Genomic DNA, 13,078 nt, shown 5'->3' with positions numbered 1-13,078 from the left:
GAGATATAAGAAGTGGCAAGAATACACTGAAGAACTGTACAAAAAAGGTCTTAATGACCTGGATAACCACAATGGTGTGATCACTCACCTAGAACCGGGCGTCCTGGAGTGTGAAGACAAGTGGGCCTTAGGAAGCATTAATATGAACCAAGCTAGTGGAGGTGACAGAATTCCAGCTGAGCTATTTCAAATTCTAAAAAGTGATACTGTGAAAGTGCTGCACTCAATACGCCACCAAAGACGGAAAACTCAGCAGCGGCCACAGGACTGGAAAAGATCAGTTTTCATTCCAATCTTAAAGAAGGGCAATGCCAAAGAATGTTCAAACTACCACACAACTGCACTCATTTCACATGTAAGCAAAGTAATACTCAAAATCCTTCAAGCTAGGCTTCAACAGTATGTGAACCAAGAACTTCCAGATGTACAAACTAAATTTAGGAAAAGAAGAGGAACCAGAGATCACATTTCCAACATCTATTGGATCATAGAAAAAGCAAGAGAGTTCCAGAAAAACATCTCCTTCTGCTTCAATGACAACACTACAGTCTTTACTGTGTGCATCATGACAAACAGTGGAAAATTCTTAAGAGATGGGATACCAGACCACCTTACCTGCCTCCTGAGAAATCTGTCTGCAAGTTAAGAAGCAACAGTTAGAACTGGACATGGAACAACGGACTGGATCAAAACTGGGAAATGACTATGTCAAGGCTGTATATTGTCACCCTGCTTATTTACCTTATATGCAGAGTACATCATGAGAAATGCCAGGCTGGATGAAGCACAAGCTGGAATCAAGATTGCCAGGAGAAATATCAATATCTCAGATATGCAGACCGACTCCATCCTAAGGGCAGAAAGTGAAGAGGAACTAAAGAGCCTCTTGATGAAAGTGAAAGAGTAGAGTGAAAAAGGTGGCTTAAAACTCAACATTCAAAAAACTAAGATCATGGCATCCGGTCCCTTCACTTCATGGCAAATAGATGGGGAAACAATGGAAACAGTGACAGATTTAATTTTCTTGGGCTCCAAAATGCAGATGGTGACTGCAGCCATGAAACTTAAAGACACTTGCTCCTTGGAAGGAAAGTTATGACCAACCTAGACGGCATATTAAAAAGCAGAGACATCGCTTTGCCAACAAAGGTCTGTATAATCAAAGGTACAGTTTTTCCAGTAGTCACATACAGATGTGAGAGTTGGACCATAAACAAGGCTGAGCACCAGAGAATTGATGCTTTTGAACTGTGGTGTTGGAGAAGACTCTTGAGAGTCCCTTGGACAGCAAGGAGATCAAACCAGTCAATTCTAAAAGAAATCAACCCTAAATTTGGAAGAACTGATGCTGAAACTGAAGCTCCAATACTTGGGCCACTTAATGCAAAGAGCCAACTCACTGGAAAAGACTCTGATGCTGGGAAAGATTCAGGGAAGGAGAAGGAGGAGATGACAGAGGATGAGATGGTTCGATGGCATCACCAAGTCAATGGACTTGAGTTTGAGCAAACTCCAGGAAATAGTGAACGACTGGGAAGGCTGGGGTGCTGCAGTCCATGGGGTCACAAATAGTTGGACATGACTGAGTGGCTGAACAACCACAAATATCAGAACTACATTAAAGGTTTTCTTAGTGGCTCAGTGGTAAAGAAACCCCACAGCAATGCAGGAGACACGGATTTGCCCTTGATCCTGGAAGATCATACATGCTGCGGCGGGACATCTAAGCCCGTTTACAATTACTGAGCCTGTATTCTAGAAACTGCAACTAGTGAGGCCACGCGCCAGAACTACTGAAGTTCTCGCATCCTAGAGCCTCTACTTCAGAAAATCCACTCAAATGAGAAGCTTGTGCACCGTAACTAGAGCAGCCCCAGCCAGCTGAAAAGTCTGTGCAGCAACAAAGACCCAGCACAGCCAAGAATAAATAAAAAGAAACATTTTTAAAAAAGAAATTACATTAAATATAGACTTGACCCGTAGCTCAGTTGGTCAAGAATCTGCCTGCAATGCAGGAGGCCATGGTTCAATCCTTGTGTTGGGAAGATCCCCTGGAGAAGGAAACGGCACCTCACTCCAGTATTCTTGCCTGGAGAATCCCATGGACAAAGGAGCATGGCGACTAAACCACCACCACCACCACCAAACAATTCAGTTAAGGGGCTTCCCTGGTGGTCCAGTGGTCAGGACTCCACACTTCCAAAGCAAGGGGCACGGGATAAATTCCTATTTGCAGAACTGAGATCCTATGTCTCTCAGCCGAAAAATAGAAACCAAAAAAAAAACACCAAACATGGGAAAGGGAGCAATCAATTATTTTTAAAAAACCCAATTCAAAGATAAAGATTAAATCTACCTATTTAATGAAAACTACCTCTGTGTTTGATCATAAGAGGTATGTTAAAGGATATGGAAGACTGAAACTAAAGGATGGAAATACTATGCAAAGCAAACACAAACCAAAAAAAAGCTGGAATCACTGTAATAATGTTAGATGAAGTAGGATTTAAAGTTAAGAAACTGGATTAAGAAGGACATTTCATAATATTAAGAGCATCAATCTACTAGGAAGGCATAAAAGTCCTACATTTTAAATATACCTAATAACAATCTCGAATAGACATAAATTCAAAATTGACAACTAAACAGAACCACAAACCCATAATCTTAATAGATTTAAACATACCTTTCTCATAGAATAGTTAAAAAAATCAGTAAAGACATGGCTGACAGAAACAGCATACAACAAATACTACAACCAACAACAACAAATTTACATTATTTTCAATCAGACTTTCATCTGAATTGGAAACTCATCAAAATTCGGTCAAAGCAAATTACAAATTAGTGATATTTTATGATACAGATTATTTGACCACAATATTAAGACAAAAAGCAATGAGCAATGATAACTTAGGCAACGCATTTCTGAATAACAAACTGCCAGGAGAAAAACCATTTAACTTTTAAATACAGAAAACACTTCCTCTAAACCTAAGCCACAGAAAAAAACATTTCACACACAAAATATTTCTTTGTAAAGAGAATGTACTTTCATTTTTCTCTTTATCATTTTATAGAACTTTATGAAATTCAAGACTAGTTTCTACAAACGAAGATATTTCTAAGAGTGTTCACTGAAGCACACCCACGAGAATAGCTGACGAATCCAGGGTGGAGGTAGGGAGGACGGACCCCATTATACCTACCTACCGCAACTGTAAGGATTACTTTTTTTAGAATGAACATCAGAGTTTCTTCTAAATTCTTAGGTACTTTGAAGGCCAATTATTCCACTGTACCTTCTTCAACTTTTACTTTGTATAAAATGTAGACTACTTAAAACAAATAAGATCCTGGCTCCTTTCAGCTTTAAACAACATTTCTAGCAGGGTAAAACCAAACATGTTGGTTTTACATACTGTGATGGAATGATGCAATGTCCTTAAAAGTAACTTTAATATTTTCCAAGAAGTAAAAGAAACAATGTATAATTAATTCAACAATACTTTGTAAACAAAAGCCGTGCCCTCTGAAAGAAAATTCCAGTCTGTAACAGCTTAACTATCTACTCATTTTTTTCAAAACTGTAAATTCAGATGATACAGATTCAGTAAAAAAGTTCAAGTTTTGATAAAACAGTATCATGGTATATGTAAGGAGACAAGCCAAATACTAATAAAGCTGAGATATATCATATATTTCACAAATGTATGTTTATTTTCTACAGGATCATTTGGTTAGCAGACATTTAGTGCTATCTAAAAAGTAAGACATTTTGTTCACGCCAAAAGGTCCTTGAAACCTGAGCAAATCTGGTCCCTGCCTAATGATTTTGGACAGGGCCAAAATATCAAGAACCTTCTGGTGTGGACCAAATGTCTTACAGACGTTTTAGACAGGACCAATGTCCATTATGCATTTCTTCAACACAGTATTTACTTAATAACCTAAATGCTGGGTCCAAAGAAGAAAATAAGACAGTCTTCGCTTTCCATGAGAATGCAATGCTAAAGAGACTGACTATAAACATGCCCCAATGATTCTATAATTCAGATAATAATAGGTGCTATGAGGGAAAGAGTGGTGGGAGGAATGGATAGTAGTGTGAAGCTGGCTAATTTAGACAGTGTTATGAGAAAAGTTCTGTCAGGACCAGAATGATAGGAAAGAGGACCATGAAAGAGTACTGAGACAAGACTGAGCTTAGTATACTTGAAATACAGCAAGAAGAGGGGTCAAATGTGTCATAAGCATTTTATTTTACAAAGCACTGTGTACTCTTTCTTAACATCTATATCTCAAGGAACTATTAACATTTCCCCCCTCACCCCGAGTTCTTACCTGGTCGAATTGTACTATCTCTTCCAAACAGATGAAGGCGTCTTCTACCAAGACAAAAATGTTCAATTATATGAAAGATTTCTACAGGCTTTTCTATATTGCCAATTTCAGGTTCTTCTGTGATAATCAAGTCAATGTCAACATTAGCATGAATGAAGTCCCCATCTGTGCTACGCTTAACAGTTCCTTTGATCCCCATAAGGCAGTGTTCCTAAGTAACAATAAAAACAGGCCAATTAATCTCTTTTCATAAACAGTCATATTGAACAACATTTTACATTTCAAATTCCAAAATAATACTCATTTCTCTGAATCTTCGGGATATAGTTCTATGGGCAAAAACACAATAGGAAAAACCTGGATCTCTGGACCTTCGAAGATTGGCAGGGAAGCTAGACATTAAACTCAGGGCCGTCACATTTTAGATAACTGAGTCAATGACTGTGGGGTCTTTTCCTCTGCAACTCTTGACAGTAACTTGTTTCCAGAAGTTATGGAAACATGGCACTTGACTCCAGAATCTGATGTTATATTGGGCCTCACATGATACAAGAACAAATCTACACACAAGGTGTAAGCCTTTTCAAGTGGAGAGAAGACTTTAAACAAGGATACAAACTTAAAATACTCAACATACATAAATGTGAAAGTCAAACAATTTCCTTTTTTGTTGTTTATTTCTTGACCTCTATTTAATCTGGACAACAGGGTATAGTTTAAATAAATTTAATCTCACTTGACTCCATGAACCAATCATAGTAAGGATGGCTTGGATTCCCTTCAAAAAGAATTTCTAGCCCAAGAAAGATTTCAAAAAGACCCTCCCCCCGAAGCTCCCAGAAGAGTGAAAGACTGGAGGACAAACTGTTAAACCCTGATAACTAGAGGGCAGTCCTACGAATCAGAGGTTCTCAGGGGTTCTTGTTCAGGTACTTATGTAGAAAAAAAGGGAAAGTGAAAGTCGCTCAGTCCATGGAACAGCCACAATACTGGAGTGGGTAGCCTTTCCCTTCTTCAGGGGATCTTCCCAACTCAGGGATCGAACCCACGTTTCCGGCATTGCAGGTGGATTCTTTACCACCTGTTGAGCCACCAGAGAAGCCCAAGAATACTGGACTGGGTAGCCTATCCCTTCTCCAGGGGATCTTCCCAACCCAGGAATCCAAATGGGGTCTCCTGCATTACAGGCGGATTGTTTACCGACCAAGCTATCAGGGAAGCCCAGAAAAAGGAAGGGAAGAGGAGAGAAATAGTCATCTCAGCTGGCCAGCTATGAGTCTTGCTGCCATTTCTTTTTTCTGAGTCTAGAGAAAGGAAAAAATATGGGGGTCAGAAGTACCAAAAGCCCATATCTGACTGAGAATTACAGTAGTTTAGGATATACGGGAATACATATTACCTTCTCCAGCACAGCACAGGCTTCTCTGAGTGAATAAAATTTTTAAAATGAACTTGGCTGTATTACTTTAATGCTCAATGCCATTTGTGCAAGTCTCAGAGAACCTTTCCACCAAAATGAATTAAACAGCACTGACTCATTTGGAAAAGCTTGAGAGAAAATAATTAAAATATAGAAAAGAAAACAGTAAAGACAATACCTTTGTTCTCTGGAAGACAGCCTTTGGATCTAAAGTCTTAGTCTTCCCAGGATTGTTTTTATTGGTTTTAATCCAACAAATATCTTCACATCTTCTGTAACCCCACTTGCGTAAACACTAGAAATAAGAGAATTTTAAAAAAATCCTTAGCTAAAAGAAATAAACAATACTTAACCAACCAGCATTAAAAACTTTCCAGAGGTTTGAGACACTAAATTCCAAGATGTCATAGTAATTTTGTATTACTAAAGAAAAAGAAAAAAAGAAATACTTGTCTTTAAATATATAGCCATCATATAAACATATAACATCAAAACATGGAAAAGACTATATAATACTCCAATTCTTTAATACTACCTTCCACTGTCATCAATAGAAAGTGAGCTTTAAATAAGAGAACAATCAGCCCCTCTTTAATCAAAAAATAATTCAAGAGGTAAACTGTTCTTGCTACTTCAATTTTCTATCCTCTGATAAAGCTAAAAACTGTTGAGAAGTTCTAATCAGTAACTTCCTTTCAAATGAGTCTTGTAAAATGTTATTTTTATATATTTAATACTAAACCTCAAAAAGCCAAAGACTTAACAGTTGTTTGTATATTTCTTTATAGAACTTTATTTTCAGCTTTATGTAACCTAGACAATAGAGAGATTTGAATCTCAGTCTCTTAGAATCTGTTATATATGAATATATAACAAATACCAGCTAAGTGAGTACCCAGAGTAGCATTTTGAGCCCTACCATATGTGGGTGTTGGCTAGCTGCTGGGATTAAAAACATGAGTAAAATATGATCCTTACTCCTAACTGACTAAGAGCAAAGTAGGAGGAATTAAGTAAATTGTGTAGTGCTAATATTGTTGGCACTATGATCAAGTACAAATAAAGACACAGTGGAGCATAAAACATATGTACTTTTCATTGTATAAACTGAGATACACCTCAAAATGGAACTTAGATTTTTAACTTAAAATCTCAAAAATCATCATCACTATCTGTTCCTGTTGCCAAATATTTGTTTAGCACTGGATAGTCATGAAGTATCACAAGGGCCTAAATCCAACATGCCCTAATCAACTTAGCACAAGCTCATGAGTATTTCTCATGCTGAATTATTTTTTGTAATTATTTTGGGCCAAAATCTGCTTTCACTAGTATGATAAACTGCTGCATAAACAAATAAGATAATCAATTTCAAGCTAATTTGAGGGGTAGGAGAAAAGCCCAAAGCTAGACATTTGATCTAAAAAGGGTAATATACCTATAAAATATACCAATATACCTATAAAAACTTGTGGTGTGTTTCTATTTTCTTAGATTTTTTTACAGCATCTTAGGGAGATGCCAGCAATAAAACAGATTCCCAGTATACAGTTGTAGTCTTACCATGGAGTTAATAAATGACGGAAGCAATGATGTGATCCAATAATCTCAAACTTGCTATTTATACAAAAAATACAAAGCAACTACAGAATTTCAGGATTTGAGCACAAATTTATAGCAATATAATCCTACTTAAATTCTTCACCTGTCAAATGGACACCTCCTAAAATTACCAGGATTAAATGAGATCTTGGTAGTATATCAAGTATTAATAATATGTCCTAAAAATGTAAATATTATCCAATAACAAGTGAGGAAACTGAAACACACGAGAGTAAATACCTCTTTACCCAAAGTTTCACTGCTGGACAGCAGATCTGAGACCAAAACTAGCCACAAAGCTACCAGTATTTAAAAAAAAGCTTTTAGTATTTTGTTTCCATTTAGGAATTCAAAATACCCCAACCAAAAAAACAAAAAAGTTCTGAATATGATAAACATAAGGTACCTAAAATAAATTGAGATGATAAACTTCTTTCTCACTCTCATTCATCCCTTCAAACTCTGTGTTCTAGACGCTGTGTTATTTATCCAACTCGATTCGGCTTCCATTTAGAATTCATGAGTTTAGGCTACTCAGAAAAATACATTTTAGCTACTAATAACGGACAGTACATAACAGTAAGTTGCCTGTTTTTGAGCTGCAATTCAGTTTCAAATCTCTAAACTGTTCTCTTCCTGCAGTTGTAGTAAATCGTAGTTTGATTTTTCATCCTGAAAGCTAGTTAACTAAGGGGTAATGTCTTTCACATATTCTTTTTATTTTTTTTAATTTAAAAAAATTTTTACATATTCTTTTTAAAACAGTTTTTCTTTCTGAATATTTGAGTACTATTTAAGAAATCAAGAACAATTTAACATTAATCTTCAAATTTCTTATACAACATACTGTTATTTGTTTCTTATGAATTTTAAAAAAACACCATCTTACCACTCTTCCAAGGTCCAATCCTTCCCCAGAACCACACCAGAGAAAAATAAATGATCGAGGTGCTGCAATCTCATCAATTTCTAACTTCATAATCTGGAAGAAACCAAAACAGTACTGCATTGAAGTATCTTGTTTCCCATCTATTCTAAATCCAAAAGAACAAGCACTGAGACTTATCAGGACTTATAGTATATGTTTATATTTTTATAATATATGCTTCCCTGGTGGCTCAGATGGTAAAGCGTCTGCCTGCAATGTGGGAGACCTGGGTTTGATCCTTGGGTCAGGAAGATTCCCTGGAAAAGGAAATGGCAACCCACTCCAGTACCCTTGCTTGGAAAATCCCACGGATGGAGGAGCCTGGTAGGCTACAGTCCATGGGGTCGCAAAAAGTCGGACATGACTGAGCGACTTCACTTTCCTTTTCACTTATAGTATGCTGCTGCTAAGTCGCTTCAGTCGTGTCCGACCCTGTGCGACCCCACAGATGGAAGCCCACCAGGCTCCCCCGTCCCTGGGATTCTCCAGGCAAGAACACTGGAGTGGGTTGCCATTTCCTTCTCCAATGCATGAAAGGGAAAAGTGCAAGTGAAGTCGCTCAGTCGTGTCCAACTTTCAGCGACCCCATGGACTGCAGCCTACCAGGCTCCTCCGTCCATGGGATTATCCAGGCAAGAGTACTGGAGTGGGGTGCCATTGCCTTCTCCACTTATAGTATATGTGCTCTTTAAATGTACTAATTTTCATTAGGAAATACAATGGAAAATAAATTTTATCCTTAAAACTTGTTCTTATGGGTTTTTTTTTCCTGTATTAATACAACACAGATGAACACATGCACATAGACACACTTGATTCCGTATGAAAAGTTTATAGGAAACCATATTTATAGAATTACGGAATTTTATAAGGTATAGGTTTAGAGCAACCTGTTACCATTTACAGAAAAAGAAACTGAAAAGAAAAGGGATTAAATTACCCCAAAGTTAGGGGCAAACCTAAAATAAAACATAACCACAAATGTTTGTGGAGGACATGGTTTCCAGTAGAATAGTTCTAAATAAAATAAATCAATATACACATTTCATTGTAATGATCACTTTAGGTCTGAAATGTAAAAAAAAAATAGGCTATAATTGTTGGCTTTGTATGTGTTGAGTATGTCAATTAAAAAAAAAGTTCTTTAATAATTAAATCTCTAAATTTGGGGACCATAAATGTGTATAAATGACTACAAAAGCAATCATTTTATGTGGTATTCTTATTCTACTGCTTCCTATTACATACAGCTAACAAGTTCCACAGACCATGGCTCAAGCTAATACCTATTAGTTACATGTATTAAGAAAATTTTAACTTAAAAAAAATTTTTTTTCCTTTATTTTTTTCTTTGATCACACCTCACGGGCATGTGGAACTTTCCCAACCAAGGATGGAACCCACATTCCCCACAGAGGAAGCGCAGAGTCTTAACCACTGGACTACAAGGGAAGTTCCTTAACTTTTACCTGAGTGCATCATAACCATGTCACCTATAACTTATCTAGGTAAGAAAACATTATTTGAGGGTGATAGTGGAAATAAATCACAATAGGCATAAACCTATTCAGTTTTACACTTCCAACTTTGTCTTGACATAACGCCTAATCTAATATTCTCATAATATGAATAAACATTAATATGCACAGACACACACATATATTCCTATACACATTTATACATGGCATAGCTAAGGTAAGTGATGGCACACAGCGAAGAACATTAAGGAAATAACTCTTGATGTTACAATTATAAATACTAAATATTGGTATTTTAAGTAAGTGCTTATATTCTTAACTAAAACACACTGACCTCTACTGACTCTAACATGAAAAAGAATATCTGAGAAACTCAAACACTTCTTTTATTTATATTTAGCTACTGGCACTTTCTTTAGGTTATTACTACATAAAGGTTAAGAGCTTAGAGTTCCTAGGGCTCCAGACAAAACTTTTCAATATGCATATAAAATGGAATTTCTTTATTACAAAAACTCTATTAGTTTATCATATAAAATTTAAACTCTTGGATTTCACTGACCAAATCTTAGAGATGGGCCAGAGAAAATAAAGTTCAACCTAACTACTAATCATAGACATAATAAGATTAATTTTTCAATTTTCTTTTGCCTAAAAGATTATTTTCTATATGAATTTTGATGAGGAAAAACAGATATTTCTTAAACACTATCAGAATGAATATTAACTTGTGCAACCTATCTGGAAAACCTCTCAGCCCTAAATATAAATAGTACTACATCTTTAACCTTAAGTTTTGGGGATACTATATATTTCTGTGTTTCAACAATAAACACAGATTATACTTATCAGAGGAGAGGAAAAACTTGTAAAATAAAATAAAAATGTAAATAAATGTGACAGAGGTATTGAAGCTGATAGGAAAGCTTCAAGGAAGAAAAACTGAAGTTATATCTTGAAGAGTAAGTAATACTAACAACAGTAACGACTATGAACTCAGAAGGGGATGTGCGAGGACTCAGAGCAGTCTCCTGTGAAGCATCAGTTCACAGTCTCAGTTCACTGCCCTCCCTGCCTCTCTTCTGTGTTCAATGCTTTTGATCACATGCTCCTCCTCAATTAGGGAAGCGCTCTAATTCCTTGGCTTCCATGACATTCAAACTGTCTTGATTCACCTCATTCATCTGTGACCCTTTCTTTTCACATCTTTTCTATGTGCCTCTTAAATATAAGTTTCCTGAGGCTTTACTGTAAATTCACATTGTATCCTAATTGAGATGCTATTTCAAGACACATTCATTTATTCTTACAGGTTTAATATGCTAACCCTTTAAAATCTATCTTTTGAGATGGCCAGATCTTTCTGTTAAGTTGCATACTCCTATTACAACCTCCACGTGAATGTCTCTCATACACCTCTAATCAACACATTCAGCATAATCCTAATCCCTCTAATCCTGCTCCTCTTCTTAAACTGACTCTCAGCTGGTGGTAACCGAACCCATTTATCCTAAGACTCAAACTTTCAAGCATCCTTACCTCTTTCCCTCATCCCAATCACTAGATCTCACCAGACATACCTACAAAACATTACTGAATTTATCACCTTTCTATCCTTAACTACCATCAGCCTAATTCAGGGATCCTTCATCTCCTAACCGGACTACTGCAACAGTCCTCTAACTGCTGTTCCCTCTCCAGTCTTCATTTTCTCTGGACCATCCTTCTCCACACACTAATTAGACCATTTTACTAAACTGGTTAAAGCCCTTCAAAGATTCCTTAGTGCCTTCAGGATAAAAGTCCAAGCTTCTAAGAAGATAGCATCTCTAGACAGTCTCCATCTGTGATTTAACACAATCAACATACATACAAGACCTCCATTCTCATCTCTTTGCCTCCTGCTCTTACTGTTCCTTCAGCTTGGAATTCCTAGCCCAGCCCATTCTCAGCTGGCCAATTCTGGCTAATTTGTTCATGTGTCACGTCCTCTTTATGTCCCCCAGCTTCCTCAACTTGGTCAGGTTTTTTTTCAGATCACCTTATGCACTCCTCTATTACTGAACTAACAAAATGACACTGCAATTATCTATTTAGGTTATTGCTTATCCCATTCAACTATGTGCTCCTTAAGGCCAAATACTAAGTCTCATTCACCTTTGAATCTCCAGTACCTAGTTGCCTAGTACAGAGTGGTACTCGATAAATATATATTTGCTATTTTTGTTACTGACCGGTAAAAACAGATTACTTTACGTAACTCACTGAGGCTATCAGTTTGTTTACTTTTATTTAGGAAAACAGAACTTTACTGCAATTATATAAGACTGAGATTATATATTCTTTAAATCTATTAGACTGTAAGTTCTTTAAAGAGTAAAAATTATGCTAATATATATGTGTGTGTGAATACTCTGACATTCACTGAAACTAACCAAATACAGAAAGCTATCAACCATTCAATCTGTTTTTAGACTTATTTCTCGCTATACATCCAAGGACTCTAAGATTGGAATTTTAAGACAACTTAACTTATTCCCTGCTCAACTTCTGCCTCAAAAAGAAACACCAAAGATATTATAATATTTGTTACTGTACCTTAGATCTTCAGCCATAATATATACTATAAATCTATATTTATAATTCCTAAAACAGTATTTATAATATTACTCTCTGATCAAATAAAGATATATTCATTTGAAAAATAAATAATTCGTTACAATGTAGAAAGTTTCATCATACATCATCCCAAGTCCAGCATTTTTCATTAGCAGTGATGCCGGTCTCTCTATAATATTCTTCTAAAGGTGGTTCAAGAAGAATCACATCAAATTTGGGTGTCAGTTCTCTGATGTCAAAAGCTTCTATATCTGCTTGTAAATACCTATTTGATTAAAGCATAAAAAGTAAGAGATTACAGATGGTAATGAAAAAAAGTTTCTTAAATATTTCCTAATACTATTTCAAAGTCATCATGAGCTAATAATTGAATACCTTTTTATGGAGGAATCTCTCTCCTCAGTATAGACAGTAAAACTATCTACCACCGTTCTTCCTGAGAACATGGATAGAATCGTACTGCAAAGCAAAACCATGATTCCACAGGAACATCCTGAGTATAAATCTCTCTCATTTTTATACTGAAAATCCATACTCAGACGTGAGTGTCTGAGTCCCTTTCCATTATCATCATAATACTTCGAGGAATATTACATTATTTTTCCTGCAATTGTCCTTCAGAAAAATTGTTTTAAATTCTTCTGTCTAAAAAAGCTTCTAAAGATAGACATAATTTTCTTTTGCTAG

At 36.2% G+C, this 13,078-nt stretch overlaps 1 protein-coding gene across 5 annotated transcripts in view; it reads right to left on the bottom strand.

Annotated features, from left to right (window-relative positions):
• LOC145506114 (N(6)-adenosine-methyltransferase non-catalytic subunit METTL14) overlaps positions 1 to 13,078 on the bottom strand; it is a 50,384-nt gene that overhangs the window by 18,054 nt on the left and 19,252 nt on the right. For 3 of the 5 annotated variants that reach the window (XM_081489995.1, XM_081489984.1, XM_081489973.1), the window contains exons 7-10: positions 12,515 to 12,656; positions 8,256 to 8,348; positions 5,943 to 6,059; positions 4,345 to 4,555 (exon numbers count right to left, since the gene is read on the bottom strand). In XM_081489995.1, coding sequence (XP_081346121.1) covers positions 4,345 to 4,555; positions 5,943 to 6,059; positions 8,256 to 8,348; positions 12,515 to 12,656 — 563 coding nt within the window. Of the gene's footprint in view, positions 1 to 4,243; positions 5,649 to 5,942; positions 6,060 to 8,255; positions 8,349 to 12,514; positions 12,657 to 13,078 lie in introns of those variants that run through there. The other 2 variants (XR_014053556.1, XM_081490009.1) reach the window with 2 other exon arrangements.

This window comes from Giraffa tippelskirchi, chromosome 1 (assembly GCF_054371585.1).
Source record: "Giraffa tippelskirchi isolate mGirTip1 chromosome 1, T2T-mGirTip1v1.2.pri, whole genome shotgun sequence".
Classification (NCBI taxonomy): domain Eukaryota; kingdom Metazoa; phylum Chordata; class Mammalia; order Artiodactyla; family Giraffidae; genus Giraffa; species Giraffa tippelskirchi.
This window is presented reverse-complemented; position numbering and strand designations above follow the sequence as displayed.